The following is a 22,420-nucleotide window of genomic DNA, read 5'->3' as shown; positions in this document are numbered from 1 at the left end:
CTTTTGAACATTTCAAAGGGTGTGAATTCCGTTTGTGTCCAAGCATAGGCATGGCTGAGGCATGGTGACGCCCCGCCTGCCTGTGATTGGTCTACTGACACGTACTGCCCGTCTTGAGACGTGAATAATAGACAAGAGAATGGCAGCTTGGCACGCGCAACAGAATGCAGCCATGTAACTAACTTGTAAGTTTTATTTTTTGTAGAAGAGGCAAAATAATATTGTTTTTTTTTGCTTTGATTGAATAACACGTATGTTGTACTATGATTTGATTTGGGTGTGTTCTAAATAAAGTGTTAGTGTTGATTATCGTGTATTAATCTAATTAAAGTAAACTAATACTATTACACTAAAATGGATAAAGATGAAGGGAAAATTGATATTTTTATAGTACAAGTGTTTCAAGTTTACACAATCAACACAAACACACCCAAATCAAATCATATTATGGCGTGCATGTTCATTCAATTATCCAATCAAAGCAAACGGCATAAACAATATTAGTTTGCCTCTTCTACAGAAATAAAACGTACAAGTTAGCGTTCTCTTGTGTCAAACCATACAGTCAAGACAGGCAGTGTCCCAAAGGTGGGGGCAGCTCCAATGTGGGCTGGGAGTGAGTTCCACAATGAAGGGGGTGGCCACTGCGAAGGCCCCGTCACCTCAAGTTCTCTTGTTAGACTTGTGGGGTTCCAGATGGTTGGCAGTGCTTGACCTGAGGGAGCGGGTGCGGGACATGGCGTTGGATGAGTTCAGAGAGGTAGAGGGGGGCCTGGTTGTTGAGGGCTTTGTATGTGATGGTGAGTATTTTTAAGTCAATTCTGAATTTGACTGGGAGCCATTGCAGTTCACGGAGGACAGGTGTGATGTGGTCCCTGCAGGATCGGGTTCTGTTGAGCAGGCGGGCGGCAGAGTTTTGAACATACTGTCGTTTTTTTGATGCACCATATCACCCGGCTTCCCTCCCCCGAATACAGGCAATTTGTGGTCGCATAGATGCCCGCCAATTAACACTATAGTTAACTATTAACTATGTGAAGAAGAGTTTTCTCCCATGTGGACACGCTGGTGCTTGTTCAGGTTGCATGACTGACTGAAATTCTTGTCACAATGTTTACAGCGGAAAGGTTTTTCTCCAGTGTGGACACGCTGGTGTCTGTTCAGGTCAGATGACTTAATGAAACTCTTGTCACAAAGTGTACAGTGGAAAGGTTTCTCTCCAGTGTGAATACGCAGGTGTATCTTCAGCTTATCGGATTCGGTGAAACTCTTGCTACACAGTTGACAGTGGAAAGGTTTTTCCCCAGTGTGGACACGCTGGTGTCTCTTCAGGTCACTCGAGACAACGAAACTCTTGTCACATAGTGTACACTGGAAAGGTTTTTCTCCGGTGTGGACAAGCTGGTGTCTCGTCAGGTGAGCTGGACACCTGAAACTCTTGTTACACTGTGTACAGTGGAAAGGTTTTTCTCCGGAGCTGGTGACTTTCTGACAGGCCGATGAGGTGATCTGTCCATTGCTCAGCATTTGGCGGTAGAAGTCGTTGTGTTTCCTCTTCATGTGTTTATACAGAAAGATCTGAGATGTGAAGGAGTATGGACACTCAGAACAGGAGAAGAACTGAGTCTGGGGAGACTGAGACCTCACTTCTGAGAGAGTAGTTTGAGGTAAGAGAGAGAGAGGGGGAGAGAAGCAGGTTAAAATGGTGAGTATGATACAACTTAAAAGCTTTATTCTGCACGGATAGCGTAGCGTGTTGCGGGTTAAGACTCCCAACCTTTGCTGCCTGTCACTCCCATTCTCTTTCTCCCAATTTAGTCTACTGTGATCTATCAATGAAGGCAAAATCCCCAAATATCAAAAGCTTCCATCATCGTTGTTTAGGAGCAATTACAACTGCCTTGTTTATTTATGCATTTATTCTTTCATCCATATTCCCCAATTTAGCCATTATTTCAACTTCCAACTTTCCCCACATGTACTGACTGACCTCCGCTGGTCTCCTCCCAATCATCACTGTCTTCAGTGTCAGATTGAAGCTCGACCTCAACTGCAGAGCAGTGTGAAGCGACGTCTTCGTCGTCGACCTCACTTTTCACTGCTAGTAATGGTCTTTGAAGTAGCTCCCGCTGTTCCTCTTTAATGTGTGGAGGCTCCGGTTCCTCCTGGAGCAGATCGGGGCTCCTCTGCTGTTTAGGGGAAACCTCCTCTTTGCATACGACTATGTGCAGGATGTCTAAGAGCAGAAACAAATAACATATAAGTAAACTAGAACTGCACTCTGCCGAGTGCATACTTGCTTGTTGCACACTAGTAGGCCATAAATGGCCTACTAGTGCGCAAGCAGAGCGCGCAAGTACTTTCGACCGCTGGAAAGTATCACATCTCAGTATCTCTGTGGTATATACTGTGGTTACTTGGTTCCAAAAAGTGAAGCCAAGTTTTTTTCAACCGTAGGTTTGTGCCTGGTTTGCTGGGACCAGTTACAACATTACGTCATCGTTGTGAACTGGGACCAGAGTACATGGTGTGTATATGACGTAATGTTGTAACTTGTAACTTGTAACTAGTCCCAGCAAACCAGGCACAGACTGTATGTAGTTGTTCTAGTTACAACTACATACAGAGTATGTAGTTGTAATTTGATTAGCAGTATACTGTGGTTACTTGGTTCCAAAAAGTGAAGCCAAGTTTTCTTCAACGGTAAATCTGTGCCTGGTTTGCTGGGACTAGTTACAACATTACGTCATCCTTGAGAGAGTACATGGTGTGTATATGACGTAATGTTGTAACTTGTAACTTGTAACTTGTAACATTACGTCATATACACACCATGTACTCTCTCAAGGATGACGTAATGTTGTAACTAGTCCCAGCAAACCAGGCACAGATTTACCGTTGAAGAAAACTTGGCTTCACTTCGAAGAGACCAAGCGAAACGATTACTTGCGCGCTCTGCTTGCGCAAGTAATAAGTAAACACTAGATTCCTAAAATGTAAATCTATTTGTGAGAGGAACTGGCTTTTCATATGGCAGTCAAGTCTATATGAACCTACAGTATAATGTTTTAGAGCACTTTTAACAAAAAACAGAATGTCAGCCAAGTCTATGAACTTTTAATGTTCGTTTACTGGACTGGCGCAGCCATCATGTGACAGATTTTTATTCAATAACACTGTGTTCATTTCTTGTAACATATATGTGAAAATAATGCTTTCGGCCACATGTCAACATTGGTCATTTTTAGTTTGACAGATTATTAAAATACAGAATGTAAGCTTTCAAATGATGTGTCGTTTATTGAAATTGGAAGTTATTTGAAGAAGATAAGGATTATGGTCACTTGAATCTTGCCTAACCATTATTGCCAAAGCACTGAAAACGGGTTAGAAAGATTTCACACATTCAGGGCCTGTTAATGTGGTGTTAACAAATGGTAATTTATTCAATCCCAAACCACACCTGTATAATCACCCCCTCACCCATTGACACCTTTCAGTCAGCTGCACTATTGAAACTTGAAACAACACACCATTTTCACAACATACTATCATAGATAGATCTATAGATAGATAGATAGATAGATAGATAGATAGATAGATAGATAGATAGATAGATAGATCCGGAAGGACATTTGTTTTGTCCAACAGCTCCAGTGCTGTTGGACATCACAAAATAGAATGCAGTAGAAAAGGGAAAAAGCTATACATTAAAACAAGGCATGAGTTAAGAATGCTTCTATCCCATGAGGTCAATCTTAGAAGGTAATAGCTTGTTGAAAAGAAGCGTCATTTTTTATTTAAGAAGCATGCACATAATATGTGCAGGCTTCCACATAATATGTGGCAGTCACTTTCATTGATTAATTGCAGATTCACTGCCACTATGTGACTTGTTACAATGCTTTGGGCCACATACATTTTTTTTGTGACTTTCGTCTTTTCCCATGTTAACACAATTTGAATGTTGACGGAGGTTTTCATTCCGACAGATAGATGTTTTAAAGTCATCAAATGGTTACAATGATATCACCAAATGCTTACTTTTGTGTGAGTGTTTTGGGGGGGTGGAGATTACCTTACGATATTGTATGTCAAGGTGTCAATTGGTTCAATGGCCCTATTGTTCTCAGGTTTCACCCACTGAACACCTGGAGTTTACCCCCCAAAAATAGCAGACCTACAAGCTTGTAGATCTGCTATTTTTTCAATAGCTAAATTATAACTGGAATTAATTGTATCACGGCCACAAAGCACACACGTGGAAACGGCACTGGTCTGTGACTTGGCCACCCGAACTGCGCACAGTTGTGCGCACAGAATTGTGGGGGGGCGTGTAGTTAGGATAATTGTAGTAACAGATGTGACAGACACCGTTGCAAAGCTAGAAAAGGGGAAGAAGGAGAGAGAGAGACAATGAAACGTACCGAGATCCGTCTGGTCTTCAGGTTCCTCCCGTCTGGCTGCTGGACCTGGAGAGTTCATCTGCACCTGCTGTCTGGACTCCACAGAGTCTGGAATAAAACCATTAAAAGTCCCAGAGGAGTTTAGGAATAATTAGGAGAAACTCGTCTCGGACAACAAGGGGAGGAGTAACGTATTGTTGTTCATAACTTGTCAACTGGGTAAGTTATTTCAATTATATTTCAAACCCTTAAGTTTATTTTTTTCAGGAAAACACTGTTCAGGTTTACAGTTATACTTAAATGCCCCTCTTCTTTCAGGTCAACTCGCCAAGTTACACAACATTTTTACTGTTTAAACACACACACACAGTTTTACTTTGAGCTAAAACACACACACACACACACACACACACACACACACACACACACTTTTACTTGAGCTAAAACATGAGCTAAAACATAAAGTTTCAGACCTGGTTATGTGCTTGTGTACGTCGTTCTTGTACGATTCATTGAACCTCTTGTCACAATGCTTACCATGGTACGTTTTTCCTCCAGTGTGGATACGCTGGTGATTCTTCAGTTGACGTGACTCATTAAAACTGTCTTTACACTGAGCACAATGGAACATTTTTTCTCCAGCGTTATTGTTCTGGTTGTATTTCAGAGCGCCTGACTCACTGGAACTCTTGTCACAACGTCTTTCTCCGGTGTGGACAAGCTGGTGTCTCTTAAGGTCACGTGACTGAATGAACCTCTTGTCGCACAGTGCACAGTGGAATGGTTTTTCTCCAATGTGGACGAGCTGGTGTCTCGTCAGGTGAGCTCGACATCTGAAACTCTTGTTACACCATGTACAGCTGAAAGGTTTTTCTCCAGTGTGGACACGCTGGTGCATCCTCAGACAAGACGAATGGCTGAAACTCTTGTTACACTGTTTGCACTGGAACGGTTTCTCTCCAGTGTGGACACGCTGGTGTGCCTTCAGGTAACACGACCGATTGAAACTCTTGTCACAATGTTTACAATGGAAAGGTCTTTCTCCGGTGTGGAGACGCTGGTGTATCTTGAAGGAACCCGACTCGCTGAAACTCCTGTCGCACAGCTTACAGTGGAAAGGCTTTTCTCCGGTGTGAATGCGCTGGTGTGCCGTCAGATGAGATGACACGCTGAAACTCTTGCTACAGAGTGTACAGTGGAAAGGTTTCTCTCCAGTGTGGATACGCTCGTGAGACTTCAGATGAGCCGACTGAATGAAGCTCTTGTCGCACAGTGTACAGTGGAAAGGTTTTTCTCCCGTGTGGATACGCTGGTGTGTCTTCAGTTGATATGGCCAATTGAAACTCTTGTCACAATGTTTACACTGGAAAGGTTTATCTCCGCCCGGTCGAGTTAAAGTCTTGGTAAGCTGTTGATGACTGAGCATTTGGCAGTAGAGGTCATTGTGTCTCGTCTTGATGTGTTTGTGGAGGAAGACCTGAGAAGTGAAGGAGTATGGACACTCAGAACAGGAGAAGAACTGAGTCTGGGAAGACGGGGACCTCACTCCTGAGAGGGGAGAGAGAGAGAGAGAGAGAGAGAGAGAGAGAGAGAGAGAGAGAGAGAGAGAGAGGAGAGAAGGGGCGAGGCAGGTAAAATCTGGTGAGACTTAAAAGCTTCCATCATCAAACAAGTCGGTTGTTTAGGAGCACTATGGCTTCCTTGTCAATATTTTTGATTTCCTTTTTAACCTTACTCTTGTTATTACCAAATTCAGTCATTATGCCAGTTCTCAGTTTTGAAGTCCTGTCTCTGTGTTTAACACTGACTGACCTTCGCTGGTCTCCTCACAATCAACACCGCCTTCAGTGACTTCCGTGTCAGATTCAAGCTCGACTTCAACTTCACAGCAGTGTGAAGAGGTGTCTTCATCGTCATCTTCACTTTTCACTGCTTGTAACGTCAACATTGATCCATCGGGCTCCTCTGGTCTTTGAAGTAGCTCCTCCTGTTCATCTTTAATGTGTGGAGGCTCTGCTGGTTCTTCCTGGAGCAGACTGGGGCTCCTCTCCTGTTCATGAGAAACCTCCTCTTTGTGCGGAATGTCTAGGAGCAGAATAATAACATTATAGTCAACACTGGATTACTAAAATGTAAATCAAGTTTTCTATCTTCCGTGGTCCACGTACCAAACGAGTTATTAACCCATTTAGACCCGACATCGAAATTAAAAAAATGTCTTCTAAATCATGAGTTTTCTGAAAAACCCTATGTTTCTGTATCAGTGGTTCTCAATATTTCATGTCTAGGACACCCAGAATCATCTGTATTTGGCCGCCGACCCCCATCTGAAAATATGTTGTTCCAGGGACGCTCCTAGAAGCAACGATTTGAGTAAAACGTTCGCTCTGAAAGAATTTATATTCAAAGATTTGCGCGACATTTTCACGATCTTTCAAAAATAGCCTACAAGCTCGTAGCGCGGCACTCGGTGCCACGCTATGAGCTTGTAGATCTGCTATTTTCCAATGGCTAAAGTATAACAATGCTTTGAGTTCCCATTTTGGGTTCCCAGAAGAAAAAAAACCTAAAACATCAACGTTTTATCAAGATTTTAGAAACTGCCTCCCCCTGGCCAGCCAGGGCGCTCGATGGAGGGGAAAGAAACTGGTTTGAATAACGTGTTCCACGCTACGTCCAACCAGAAAAACTCCCCCCCTGTCAGGTGAAAAGAAGCGGCTTGGACTCCTCATGCATAGAAGAAAGCATGAGGTTCTCCCCAGGTTGACAGAGGGAGAGTAGTGCCCAGGATTACATTAGATAATTGACACTGGGTAAAAGAATAATGGGTTACAAAAATCGGGAATACAAAAAATAATAAAGGGTAGTAGAAGAGGAAAGAAAAACGAATAAGACGATGTAGCGTAAATATAAACAGAACGCAGCGTGCAATTTATGTGAAATCTTTCAAGGTTTTTTGGAACAAAATGCCTCAAATCATCCAATTGCCATCCAAGGCGTAAGACGAAATGGCATCCTTTTCACATTGGCCTTTTATAGCGCCACCAGGAGGCCACAACCTGCCCTGCCCTGGTGGAGACCTGTGCCCCTCGGGGCACAGGTCTCCACCAGGGCAGGGCAGGTTGGTCTATCTAGTTGGGTCTGTAACTCAGAGAGTGTACACATGGAACCAAATGGACCATAACGGGTCCATTTGGTTCCATTTGTACACTCTCAGAGTTAAATTAACATTTGATTTTACAATATAAATTGGGGGTCCCAGAGATAGAAATCCCATTAAATGGGGGTCCGTGGACTAATGCATGAACCTAAGTGCGTGCATTTGTAAGGCTACTTTCACCATTTCACGTTATATTGTTGTTTTTATTCATTAAAAAAGTTTATTCATTAAAAAAGTATATGATTATCTGTGTTGCAAGGCTGAGGGGGCACTCCCCTCCGTGATTTTGCGATCATGTGATCTCCTGTGTCAGATCCTGTGATCTGACTGAGGGCTAAATGGTAACTCCTATATGTTAGCGAAGAGCGGCATCTAAAAACAAACAAGTGAGGGGCGCTCTTATCATCATACATCATATCATTCTGGCCAATCACAATATGCGTCCTCACTTTTATCTTCAATGTTTGTGTTTACACAAACCCGGAAAGCTGGGCCTGGCGTTGAATGAGTTTTAAAAGGGAACATTGCGAGAGATACAGGTATTTGAATGATGGCTGTGCATATCGAGATATCATCACTGTCATGATATTTTTGCCAAGTTATTATATAGTATAGTATAGTATAGATGCACGATTAATCGGTAGCATAATCGGAAATATCGGCCATAAAAATGTCATATCGGAATGGTCTCAAAATAATACAGATTATTTAATCGGTTTTCACCAGCAAAAAAAAAATGTAAAAACATTCTACATTTAGTTGTGAAAACAGACAGTAAGAAAAGAGTATAGGCTATTTATTGATTGATTGAACACTGTATTAACAGGCTTTGGGCCAATAAGCCCCAATTGTGGTCCTCTGTATAATATCGGAATCGGTCAGAATCGATATCGGCAGATGTGACCCTGCAAATAATCGGAGATCGGATATCGGTCATAATTTCATAACCGTGCACCCCTAGTAAAAATGTGATATTGTGAAGGTAAGAGAGCACATGAAAATGTACCAAGGTGTGGATGGTCTTCAGGTTCCTCCTGTTTAATAGAAATGTCCCTGGGTGAGTCTGGAGAGTTCATCTTCAACCTGCAGTCTGGACTCCACACACTGGTCTGAAATGAAGCAATTGAAGGACTTTAATGATTGAAGAATAACAATAATATTTGCAGACAGTAAGGCCTAATAATAATAATAATAAAACTTTATTTGTATAGCACCTTTCATCGCATGAAATGCAGCTCAAAGTGCTCTACAGAGCAATAGAGAAAAAAAGAAAAGCAAAGGAATAAAACCGCATTCAAATAATGGCAGTAATGTAAGCCCAACTTCCCAACAGATGAATCTTTGATGCAAGCAGTATGAGCTAAACAGTGGGCGGGGACCCATTTGTGGTCCACACCATTTTTTATGGCTCAAGGCTCGCTCGAGTAAAAATCTAATTTTATTTTCCTACATTCAAAAAATAGATGTATTTCAAAATATATACATATATTTTTTAATAAGTCTATACAATTTCAAACCAAATCCAAGTCCAAGGCATTAATATTTTTTTATGTCCAACTACTACCCGTCTGCATTTACACCCTACTTGCATGATTTTCCCATCAGGACACGCCCCCCCTCATCTAGACTGAGTGGCAAAACATTGAGCAGCATGGAGTGTTGGAGTTTGAAAGCGCTCGTTGGAAATCACTCAAACGTCCTGCCGTACCACCTGTTTCTAGACACATAATGCAGGAGGCAGCAAAATGTTGTGTTATTGAAAACAAGCACTTCCAAACTCTGACACAAAAATAATCAAATGCAGGGCATTTCTTGACAGAAAGTAGCTCATAAAGTTTCTATGGTGGACTTTCATGAAACAAAAACTTTGCAGATAGAAGATAATTCAAGCTTTTCGTTCAGCTGCAATGTTGGTGAGTTTAACATTGTTTAATGCAATCAGACAGGACTTTTCTGTTTGGTTGAATGGGCTGTCAAGGCTAGAAAGTAGTTTTTTGCCACTCAGTGGGCGTTCCCGCGTAACTTACAGGTACAATGATGTCACGCACATACCCTCTATTCTCCAATCTCCATGTGCAATTGTGCATCAATCACACTCATTACTCACACCAACAACCTCCTTGCGCACTACAATTAGCTGTGCAACATCACAAGGGTGACACCATCGCAAGGGAGACGACGCGTGGCACTTTCTAGTAGAATCAAAGCAACGGTATTAAGGCTGTGGACTGAGCTACTGATACGCTGCTCGTGCAAAAAATAAATAGTATTACGGTATATACATACTATAGTAGGGTTGGCGAAAGGGCCTTTCTGTGTGGAGTTTGCATGTTCTCCCCGTGTCCCCTAGGGTAGGTACCCTCACAAAAACATGTAGTAATCCTGGTCTCTAAACTGCCTCCCCCTGGCCAGCCGGGGCGCCTGATGGAGGGGAAAGGAACTGGTTGGAATAATGTGTTCCTTTCACGCGCTACGTCCAACCAGGGAAACTCCCCCCTGTCAGGTGTAAAGGAGCCAGTGTTGCCAACTTAGCGGATTTGTCGTCATATTTAGCTTCTTTCCAGACCCCCCTAGCGACTGAATTAGTGAAAAGCTTCTGGCGAGAAATCTAGCTTTTTTCCCCTGGTGAATTGGGGACAAATCGTGTTGACAGGCGCCAGATATGCGCCAGAGATAAAATCATTATTTTTTTTTTCTCAGCCTCAACTCCGCTAAATTGGCAAAACTAAAAGTGGTCGGCGCGTCTGGTCTGGCTCACAGGTCACAGCAGGCTCAGTGGCTTCCTCGGCTCGGTTATTATATGTGCACACTGCACAGACTGTCTGTACCAGTGCTTCCTCCTTTCTTGCTCTGCCTAGGCGAGTGCGCTCCGGTGCGGTATTTCCGAACGCGCCCCTCGAGCTCGACAGAGCAAGAAAGGAGGAAGCACTGGCAGCTCAGTTTATAGTCTGCTAGTAAAAATAAAATACACACTCGGATGCATAAAGTATTAACCTTCTAATTCCTGTATGGATCGGAACAAAATAGCGTTCTAAACATCCTGCTACCCTAATAGACAGGGGTACATGAGCACCTGGCCGTTCATTCGTGCTCTATCTCCGACCAAGCCACACTTCCACCACACATCTCTCTATGCAAAATAAAACCTGCACACTCCCACAAAAGACATAGACTACATTGCATTCGCCAAAAATGTCTTCTTTACTGTTTAAATATTACTTTTCTGAAACACGCTATTCTTGCTCAACCTCAACAGCCTACGTCAGAATCGTCATGTTGGCGTCTACTACGCCAACTACGTTCACTTAATGGGGCCAGTCCTTCACAGTGACACACGCGTTAGATCAACCACGCGACCGGGATGGTTTCTACCCCTCAATGTCGTGCCTACTCTACACTGCCATCCGAAGGCCCCTCCCCCTTTCACTGCTCCTGTGTGTGACCTGTGAACTACTCTCTGACTGCACTGTGGCTTGATTTATATGTGCGAGGTTGAAATGTAATGCACATAAATTAATTATAGGTCCAGCAAGCAAATCATGATTGTCTGTTTGTGCTCAATAGGTCACCATCACATTCCGATTTTAGGTGTTGTGTTTTCTATGACATTTATTTGGGCCAGTAGTTTCATATCTATCCTTTTTCCGACCAACACAGAACATGCTAACGGTGTTAGCGCGTTAGCATCCATCTTGCTTTTGATTTATATGTGCGAGGTGGAAATGTAATGCACATAAATTAATTATAGGTCCAGCAAGCAAATCATGATTGTCTGTTTGTGCTCAATAGGTCACCATCACATTCCGATTTTAGGTGTTGTGTTTTGTATGACACTTTGGCCAGTAGTTTCATATCTATCCTTTTTCCTTTGACCAACACAGACCATGCTAACGGTGTTAGCGCGTTAGCATCACACAGCTTACAGCGTCAGTGTTGCATGAATACTTTCAACCATGACAATGCCGACTACTTTTGCTACACACACTTCCCAAGGATTATGGAGATGTCTTTATTTTTTTTTTAAGGTTGAGAAATGAAATAATTATGGTCGTTTCTAATCTCAGCATTTCACAAGAGAAAGACGTGGATGCCTTTCGCTGCGCTGTTGGCGTTGCCATGTCTCATAGAAACAAGTAAATAGGTCTTTAAAAATAATCCCAAAACAAGCGCATATAACAGGGGTCTGTAACCTATTTTAAATGAAGTGCCATGTTTTTATTTTCTAGATAGTGAGTCAGCCACAAGCTCACATCACAACAATAATCCATGTAATAATCACAATAACAATACTAATAATAATAATCATAATAATCCTGCTACCCTAATAGACAGGGGTACATAAGCACATGGCCGTTTATCCAACAGCTTTCTCCGACCCAACCACACTTTCACCACACATCTCTATATGCAAAATAAATTCGGCACACTCCCAGAATACATATAGGCTACATTTCATTGAAAGAAATGTCTTAATTACTGAATAAATATTACTTTTGTCAACCACGCCATTGTTGCTCAACATCACCAGCCTACGTCAGAATCGTCATGTTGGCGTCTACTACGCCAACTACGTTCACTTATTGGGGCCAGTCCTTCACAGTGACACACGCGTTAGATGAACCACGCGACCGGGATGGTTTCTACCCCTCAATGTCGTGCATTTGCTGCGCCCTTCTAATGCTGCGCCACGCCTACTCTATACTGCTCCATGCGACTCGAACAGCGTCAGCAGCAGCAGCTCCGAGCCTCCGTCAGAAAGGCTGCCCACAGCACTGCACAGCCCCACACCCAAATGAATCGAATGAATGAATAAGGCGCTTATATCGCTATTGCTCAGTGGATGGGACATTTACATTAAAAGCAATCGGATGGACGCGTGGATAACGGCATGGTTGTGTGCAATCGGAGGGAAAGCTTCCATAATCCATATAGCTTCCATGCTAGCTGCTTCAGACACAGGGGAGGGGAGGGAGAAATAGTGCGAAATAGCGCTTATGCAACAATTACCCTAAAACACAAACACCTCAACTCGATGTCATTGTGAATAAGAATTTCGAGCGAAATAATAATTTTTGGAAGGACACTTTCACCCAGTATGAAGCTAAATGTGGAAGCCGTGTGTGTCACACCAAAACGGCTGACCTATAGAATCCTGTAACCAGCCTCTCGCACTGCCTGCGAGTTGGCTCCGTCTAAGGCTCCGTCTTATGAGCAAATTTAGAACTTCCGGTCTGACAGCTAGCAGATTTAAGACATCCGGTTGCTTTCAGAATAAAATAAGATTATTTAATTCGTTAATTAAATAATTTTTACATTACATTATTAGTATTATTATTACATTACAGTTATTGTAAAGACACACATTATGTTTCTGTGTAAAAATAAGTAATTAAATAACATAAAAAAGTTATCTAAATGGATAAATGCTATTCACTGGAGTGCATGGACTTTATAAAGTGGACACTGGACAAAAGACGGCTCCGCCAGGCAACTATCTGGACATACCCACGCGTTTGGGAAGATGTCCTCTACCACCCCACAGTCTCCGCTAAGCGGGAGAGGTGTAAAATTCACAGCAGCAGAGCTTCTACTGGGGTCAATGCAAAAAAATGTACCGTTTCCGGACCCAGAATGGACACTGGACAAAGAGGCCTCCGCGAGGCAACTATCTGGACATACCCACGCGTCCGGGGAGATGTCCTCTACCACCCCACAGTCTCCGCTAAGCGGGAGAGGTGTAAAATTCAGAGCAGCAGACCTTCTATTGGGGTCAACACTCAAAAAAGTGCCGTTTCCAGACCCAGAATGGACACTGGACAAAGAGGCCTCCGCGAGGCAACTATCTGGACATACCCACGCGTCCGGGGAGATGTCCTCTACCACCCCACAGTCTCCGCTAAGCGAGAGAGGTGTAAAATTCAGAGCAGCAGAGCTTCTACTGGGGTCAATGCAAAATAAATTACCGTTTCCGGACCCAGACTGGACACTGGACAAAAGACGGCTCCGCGAGGCAACTATCTGGACATACCCACGCGTCCGGGGAGATGTCCTCTACCACCCCACAGTCTCCGCTAAGCGGGAGAGGTGTAAAATTCACAGCAGCAGACCTTCTATTGGGGTCAACACTCAAAAAAGTGCCGTTTCCAGACCCAGAATGGACACTGGACAAAGAGGCCTCCGCGAGGCAACTATCTGGACATACCCACGCGTCCGGGGAGATGTCCTCTACCACCCCACAGTCTCCGCTAAGCGAGTAAATGGGTGCTTATATTTCCATGTGAAATGTGGTGATGCTGGCATCACAATAGATGCCAGCATCACGCTGCCTCCGTCTAATAAGCACATTTACAACTTCCTGTTTGGAAACCGAAACAGATGCTTCTGACATTTGCCTGTGCGTGCTTAATCGTTGTACTTCTGAACACATTTCCCAAATCTCAGTGATTTATCCACACATCGCTGTGTGTGTGTGTGTGTGTGTGTGTGTGTGTGTGTGTGTGTGTGTGTGTGTGTGTGTGTGTGTCGCGTCGCCCTCCAGCTGCAATTGCGAGTGTGCGCTGTGTGCAGGGCACACTACTGAGTTTAAAACCACAGCTGAAACATGAAGTGGAGTCTGTCAATTCCCGCAATTTCCTTCTTCCCATATTGCGCTGCAACGACACTAGGATTGAGCCCCCCGTAGGGGGGCGAAATCCTGCTACCCTAATAGACAGGGGTACATGAGCACCTGGCCGTTCATTCGTGCTCTATCTCCGACCAAGCCACACTTCCACCACACATCTCTCTATGCAAAATAAAACCTGCACACTCCCACAAAAGACATAGACTACATTGCATTCGCCAAAAATGTCTTCTTTACTGTTTAAATATTACTTTTCTGAAACACGCTATTCTTGCTCAACCTCAACAGCCTACGTCAGAATCGTCATGTTGGCGTCTACTACGCCAACTACGTTCACTTAATGGGGCCAGTCCTTCACAGTGACACACGCGTTAGATCAACCACGCGACCGGGATGGTTTCTACCCCTCAATGTCGTGCCTACTCTACACTGCCATCCGAAGGCCCCTCCCCCTTTCACTGCTCCTGTGTGTGACCTGTGAACTACTCTCTGACTGCACTGTGGCTTGATTTATATGTGCGAGGTTGAAATGTAATGCACATAAATTAATTATAGGTCCAGCAAGCAAATCATGATTGTCTGTTTGTGCTCAATAGGTCACCATCACATTCCGATTTTAGGTGTTGTGTTTTCTATGACATTTATTTGGGCCAGTAGTTTCATATCTATCCTTTTTCCGACCAACACAGAACATGCTAACGGTGTTAGCGCGTTAGCATCCATCTTGCTTTTCATTTATATGTGCGAGGTGGAAATGTAATGCACATAAATTAATTATAGGTCCAGCAAGCAAATCATGATTGTCTGTTTGTGCTCAATAGGTCACCATCACATTCCGATTTTAGGTGTTGTGTTTTGTATGACACTTTGGCCAGTAGTTTCATATCTATCCTTTTTCCTTTGACCAACACAGACCATGCTAACGGTGTTAGCGCGTTAGCATCACACAGCTTACAGCGTCAGTGTTGCATGAATACTTTCAACCATGACAATGCCGACTACTTTTGCTACACACACTTCCCAAGGATTATGGAGATGTCTTTATTTTTTTTTTAAGGTTGAGAAATGAAATAATTATGGTCGTTTCTAATCTCAGCATTTCACAAGAGAAAGACGTGGATGCCTTTCGCTGCGCTGTTGGCGTTGCCATGTCTCATAGAAACAAGTAAATAGGTCTTTAAAAAGAATCCCAAAACAAGCGCATATAACAGGGGTCTGTAACCTATTTTAAATGAAGTGCCATGTTTTTATTTTCTAGATAGTGAGTCAGCCACAAGCTCACATCACAACAATAATCCATGTAATAATCACAATAACAATACTAATAATAATAATCATAATAATCCTGCTACCCTAATAGACAGGGGTACATAAGCACATGGCCGTTTATCCAACAGCTTTCTCCGACCCAACCACACTTTCACCACACATCTCTATATGCAAAATAAATTCGGCACACTCCCAGAATACATATAGGCTACATTTCATTGAAAGAAATGTCTTAATTACTGAATAAATATTACTTTTGTCAATCACGCCATTGTTGCTCAACATCACCAGCCTACGTCAGAATCGTCATGTTGGCGTCTACTACGCCAACTACGTTCACTTATTGGGGCCAGTCCTTCACAGTGACACACGCGTTAGATGAACCACGCGACCGGGATGGTTTCTACCCCTCAATGTCGTGCATTTGCTGCGCCCTTCTAATGCTGCGCCACGCCTACTCTATACTGCTCCATGCGACTCGAACAGCGTCAGCAGCAGCAGCTCCGAGCCTCCGTCAGAAAGGCTGCCCACAGCACTGCACAGCCCCACACCCAAATGAATCGAATGAATGAATAAGGCGCTTATATCGCTATTGCTCAGTGGATGGGACATTTACATTAAAAGCAATCGGATGGACGCGTGGATAACGGCATGGTTGTGTGCAATCGGAGGGAAAGCTTCCATAATCCATATAGCTTCCATGCTAGCTGCTTCAGACACAGGGGAGGGGAGGGAGAAATAGTGCGAAATAGCGCTTATGCAACAATTACCCTAAAACACAAACACCTCAACTCGATGTCATTGTGAATAAGAATTTCGAGCGAAATAATAATTTTTGGAAGGACACTTTCACCCAGTATGAAGCTAAATGTGGAAGCCGTGTGTGTCACACCAAAACGGCTGACCTATAGAATCCTGTAACCAGCCTCTCGCACTGCCTGCGAGTTGGCTCCGTCTAAGGCTCCGTCTTATGAGCAAATTTAGAACTTCCGGTCTGACAGCTAGCAGATTTAAGACATCCGGTTGCTTTCAGAATAAAATAAGATTATTTAATTCGTTAATTAAATAATTTTTACATTACATTATTAGTATTATTATTACATTACAGTTATTGTAAAGACACACATTATGTTTCTGTGTAAAAATAAGTAATTAAATAACATAAAAAAGTTATCTAAATGGATAAATGCTATTCACTGGAGTGCATGGACTTTATAAAGTGGACACTGGACAAAAGACGGCTCCGCCAGGCAACTATCTGGACATACCCACGCGTTTGGGAAGATGTCCTCTACCACCCCACAGTCTCCGCTAAGCGGGAGAGGTGTAAAATTCACAGCAGCAGAGCTTCTACTGGGGTCAATGCAAAAAAATGTACCGTTTCCGGACCCAGAATGGACACTGGACAAAGAGGCCTCCGCGAGGCAACTATCTGGACATACCCACGCGTCCGGGGAGATGTCCTCTACCACCCCACAGTCTCCGCTAAGCGGGAGAGGTGTAAAATTCAGAGCAGCAGACCTTCTATTGGGGTCAACACTCAAAAAAGTGCCGTTTCCAGACCCAGAATGGACACTGGACAAAGAGGCCTCCGCGAGGCAACTATCTGGACATACCCACGCGTCCGGGGAGATGTCCTCTACCACCCCACAGTCTCCGCTAAGCGAGAGAGGTGTAAAATTCAGAGCAGCAGAGCTTCTACTGGGGTCAATGCAAAATAAATTACCGTTTCCGGACCCAGACTGGACACTGGACAAAAGACGGCTCCGCCAGGCAACTATCTGGACATACCCACGCGTCCGGGGAGATGTCCTCTACCACCCCACAGTCTCCGCTAAGCGGGAGAGGTGTAAAATTCAGAGCAGCAGACCTTCTATTGGGGTCAACACTCAAAAAAGTGCCGTTTCCAGACCCAGAATGGACACTGGACAAAGAGGCCTCCGCGAGGCAACTATCTGGACATACCCACGCGTCCGGGGAGATGTCCTCTACCACCCCACAGTCTCCGCTAAGCGAGTAAATGGGTGCTTATATTTCTATGTGAAATGTGGTGATGCTGGCATCACAATAGATGCCAGCATCACGCTGCCTCCGTCTAATAAGCACATTTACAACTTCCTGTTTGGAAACCGAAACAGATGCTTCTGACATTTGCCTGTGCGTGCTTAATCGTTGTACTTCTGAACACATTTCCCAAATCTCAGTGATTTATCCACACATCGCTCTGTGTGTGTGTGTGTGTGTGTGTGTGTGTGTGTGTGTGTGTGTGTGTGTGTGTGTGTGTGTGTGTGTGTGTCGCGTCGCCCTCCAGCTGCAATTGCGAGTGTGCGCTGTGTGCAGGGCACACTACTGAGTTTAAAACCACAGCTGAAACATGAAGTGGAGTCTGTCAATTCCCGCAATTTCCTTCTTCCCATATTGCGCTGCAACGACACTAGGATTGAGCCCCCCGAAGGGGGGCGAAATTCTAGTTAGTTGAATTGAGGTATGTTTTTTTTTATATTACAATGAGTTTAAACGATGTGTTATCAAATGAAGAGATGATACAAACTAAGTGCACATAAATGACAAATGTTTTTCTGGGCTGGCTACATATTTTCGTTGCTAGGGGCGCCTAAAAGTCGCTAGGGACGCAAAAAAGTCGCTAGGGGCGGCGCGCGCTACGCGCGCGCATATCCCACCCCTGGCGACTTTTAGCTACTTTTCGAGGAGCCACTAGCTACTTCCGTCACTGGAGAGTTGGCAACACTGAAAGGAGCAACTTGGACACTCAAGCATGAAGGAAGCATGAGTTAAGTCCGTTGCTCTTCCCAGGTTGGTGGAGGGTGTGTAGAGCCCAGGATCACATTAGATGATTGACACAGGGGTGAAAAATGGGTTACAAAATCGTGGGATAAAAAAATATATATATATAAAAAAAAGACATACTATAGTAAATAATTCTACAAAGTGAACATAAATTAATGAATATATGCATGAGTTAATTCATTAACACAAAAGTTTAAAAATATATATATAATATTGCCCCATGTGTTATGATTGGATCGATATCGGTGAACATTTCATAATGAAACTAGTTTTAGCTTGCGTTTGCAGTTGCACCCACCCGCTAATTTACATGTGTACTTTCACCACTCCCTTAAGTCCATATTTGGGAGACTCTTGGGAGACTCTCACAAAGGAGACTCTTTGTGAGAGCCACAGGCCCAAAAGCTCAACGGTTTAACGGATTAACCTGTGATGTCATGACGTACTTTTTATTAGGGATGCACCGAAAGGGAAATTCTTGGCCGAAAACCGAATACCGAATATCCGAATATGATTAATATTATACATCTTTTTTCCTACCATTGCTGTCATGGCCGTACCTTAAAGCTACCTGATTTATGGCAAAATAAATGTTTATGGCAAAACGTAACTTAAATAATAATCACTATTAAAACTATTCAACGACTAAAACTAAAATCTAAATTTGCTGTCAAAATCAACACTGTTCCCACCTACTCTGAACTGCAGAGGAGAAGTCATAACAGAACCATCTAAACACTACAGCATGCAGTCATAACAGAACCATCTAAATACTACAACATGCAGTCATAACAGAACCATCTAAACACTACAGCATGCAGTCATAACAGAACCATCTAAATACTACAGCATGCAGAGGAGAAGTCATAACAGAACCATCTAAACACTACAACATGCAGAGGAGAAGTCATAACAGAACCATCTAAACACTTCAACATGCATAGGAGAAGTCATAACAGAACCATCTAAATACTACAACATGCAGAGGAGAAGTCATAACAGAACCATCTAAACACTACAACATGCAGAGGAGAAGTCATAACAGAACCATCTAAACACTACAACATGCAGAGGAGAAGTTATAACAGAACCATCTAAACACTTCAACATGCAGAGGATAAGTCATAACAGAACCATCTAAACACTACAAAATGCAGAGGAGAAGTCATAACATAAGTAACCATCTAAACACTATAGCATGCAGAGGAGAAGTCATAACAGAAACATCTAAACACTACAGCATGCAGAGGAGAAGTCATAACAGAACCATCTAAACACTACAGCATGCAGTCATAACAGAACCATCTAAACACTACAGCATGCAGTCATAACAGAACCATCTAAACACTACAGCATGCAGTCATAACAGAACCAGTTTTTATTTGTGTTTTTTCCATAATTTGGTCATTAAGGTCCACAGACTGAGAGGCCTGCTCTGCCGGAAACATCGCGAAGAAAGGTTGTGGCCATTTTTGTATACCACACCATAGACAACCAATATAAGGCAACATTTTCCACATGTCATCATGCTTTAGGTGGAATATGACAAGTGTGACATGTCAAACGCATATTAGTTTTGCACGAAAAACACTCTTGGCCTAAATCCGGCCATAGCCACTTGCCAAGATGTGCCCAAATGTGCTGACCTCATCACATTTGTGATGACGGCTATGGCCGTTTTTAGGCCAAGGAGTGTTTTTCGTGCAAAACAAATGCTTGGAATGGATGCAGAATCATGAAAACCCGTAGCCCCTCTCGATCGGAACCCTCCGTAAAGCTTTTCTGAAATGTGGATGTCACTTTACGGAGGGTCCCTCTGCAGTTCGTAAGCCCACAATAGGACGCCGTTGGAAACGTCAGTGCTGCGGCTTTTGAGTGATTGTGATATGTTTCAAAAGTTAGTTTGACAAAAGCTAGTTTGACATGTCACAATTGTCATATGCTACTTAAAGCATTAAGAAATTTGCTTTGGGGGAGGTCCAGACCCACAGGAACGCTCAACGCACGCAGGGTAATACATGTGTGTTTGTGTGTGCGTTAGGTTGCGCACAGGTGGTGAAAAACAACCATGCTGTTTTCGTGCTCATACCCAGCCACCCACATAGCTCCATAAGGGAGTGCATGGTTGCACCACTCAAAAACACAAATAAAAAGTACGGCATGACATCACAGGTCCTGTCCAATTTTGGGCCAGTGGCTCCCCGGCTAATATAGGGAACCACTGCTGGTCATCAAATGATTGACACAAATATCCATGAATTCAAGTCTCCTTGGGGTGAATAATGATGCTGATAGCCCTGCGTTAAGCCAACCATTATAGTAGCCATAGGGCAAACATATTTAGAGCCTCGGCCTCTAAAGTTTAACAATTGTCACAAACCCACAATACGCACACGTGTTTAGAGTCTAAACACGTGTGTCTATTGTGAGTTTGTGACAATTGTTGTTATAATTCACGGACGTGCCAAATTATGGTGTGTCCGACTCCAGCATGTATCAGTTTGTTATTATTATTCTGTCGGTAGCCTATCACCAAAATAAAACCAGAATAAAATATGTATATTTAGCCGCACTGCTCCGTCTGTACGTTGTCCTTCTGACCGTCTCACAGAGCAGGAGCTACTCTACTGGTTGTGTTTATGATCATCACATGTATAAGATATTAGCAGCAGCAGAGCAATTAATTGTCTACAAAGACACATTGACGAAACACTGGGTTGTTCACATTAATGACTTCATATTAATAGGCCTACCTGCTCTGTTTCCGCGGTCCTATAAAGCTTGTACGACGAGTCGACGACACTATTTTGAAACGACACGTTTTTAGTTAGTTTTCTTACATTTGTATGGTATTTTAAAATGTCAACAGTCAGTCAACAGCGACACTGTTTTTTCACAACTGCAGTGCACTGTGGGTATATGTTGATGTTCTCTACTTCCGACCAGTTTGTGTAGACCCAGTTAGCATATTGCTGCCCCCTACTGTTCGTATCAGGTACTGTCACTGTTTATGCTTTAGTTTGTGTGTGTGTGTGCGTGTGTGTGCGTGTGTGTGTGTGTGTGTGTGTGTGTGTGTGTGTGTGTGCGTGCGTGTGCGTGTGTGTGTGTGTGTGTGTGTGCGTGTGCATTTGCGTGTGCGTGTGTGTGTGTGTGTGTGTGTCAGTCAGACCATCCGTTGCCTGTCGATCATCGATGCCAAACTTTGCACACACACACTAAGGGGCGGATTTACTATACAGAAATAAATAAATAAATGAAATAATAAGTAGGCTAAATTAATTTAGTAGGCAAAGTAAGGCAGATGCCTCACTTGGCTAAGTTTCTGCCTGTCATATTGTCATGGTTAATCATTTACCAATCATTACTATATTGTAACCTATAACAATATAAACTACAGCTACAAGTTAGCTATAGTTGTATTTCGGTAACTTCTGACTATCAATCTGCGTCGACCGACCCGACCCTATGTGTCTCCACTGACACATGCCTCCTCTATTTGAGTGACCACATCAAACACAAGGTGGATGCTGACAAATACTGTGGCATGGTCATGCTGGACCTCCAAAAGGCTTTTGACAGTGCTGTGACCCACTCCATACTGGTTAACAAGCTAAAAGCAATTGGTTTTGATAGCACATCAGTCAGCTGGATGCAATCAAGAGAACAGATGGTGGAGGTGAACGGATGTACCTGTCTAAATACTTCCTTAATGTCAACAAAGTCCACACCCACAACACCAGAGGGAGTTCAACAGACCATGTGCAACCCAGATTCGGCACAAACAAGGGACTCAATTATTTTCACTCCTATGCCACCAAAATGTGGAACGCCCTACCAACAGTCAATAAGACATGCAGAACGAAAATACATCGCATGGATGCAACTGGGACGTATCCTCAGTGATGTATCCCAAGGTCATCGGAGTTTCGGGTTTCGCGAACGCCGAACATCATACCACTCACTCAGGTGACCCAGCCTGCAGGTGATCAAGTCCCGACTTACGTCCCAGTAGCTACCCTCGATCAGAACCACTAGGGAAAGACGGCTGCAGTACATTGTTCAGACTAGTCATTGGTCCGACAAAATGACAACCCACCTCATCTCCTAACCTAACCATAGCCGCAAGCACGGGAGCAGATGCTAGTCCGACATGCG

General features: G+C 43.4%; 1 protein-coding gene across 1 annotated transcript; it reads right to left on the bottom strand.

Annotated features, from left to right (window-relative positions):
- Window positions 1-605: 605 nt before the first annotated feature.
- LOC308313820 (uncharacterized protein) lies at window positions 606-21,150 on the bottom strand. The gene is made up of 8 exons (XM_080761149.1): window positions 21,019-21,150; window positions 8,573-8,675; window positions 6,219-6,491; window positions 5,771-5,954; window positions 4,944-5,587; window positions 4,428-4,514; window positions 1,991-2,236; window positions 606-1,649 (listed from the first exon to the last, which is right to left on the bottom strand). The coding sequence occupies exons 2-8, from the start codon at window positions 8,640-8,642 to the stop codon at window positions 1,027-1,029; spliced, it is 2,127 nt and encodes a 708-aa protein (XP_080617275.1). The 5' UTR covers window positions 8,643-8,675; window positions 21,019-21,150; the 3' UTR covers window positions 606-1,026.
- Window positions 21,151-22,420: the final 1,270 nt, after the last annotated feature.

This window comes from Protomyctophum bolini, assembly GCF_963924005.1.
Source record: "Protomyctophum bolini genome assembly, chromosome: 4".
Lineage (NCBI taxonomy): Eukaryota > Metazoa > Chordata > Actinopteri > Myctophiformes > Myctophidae > Protomyctophum > Protomyctophum bolini.
Note: the sequence above shows the minus strand (reverse complement) of the source record. Positions and strands in the feature narration are given on the sequence as shown.

Coding starts and splice junctions, on each gene's coding strand:
- LOC308313820 (XM_080761149.1), bottom strand. CDS start 8,642: ATGAACTCTCCAGACTCACCCAGGGACATTTCTATTAAACAGGAGGAA. Junction 5,588..5,770: donor GGCGGAGATAAACCTTTCCA/GTGTAAACATTG, acceptor TACACTCTGTAG/CAAGAGTTTCAGCGTGTCAT. Junction 4,515..4,943: donor TGGAGGAAAAACGTACCATG/GTAAGCATTGTG, acceptor GTTTTATTCCAG/ACTCTGTGGAGTCCAGACAG.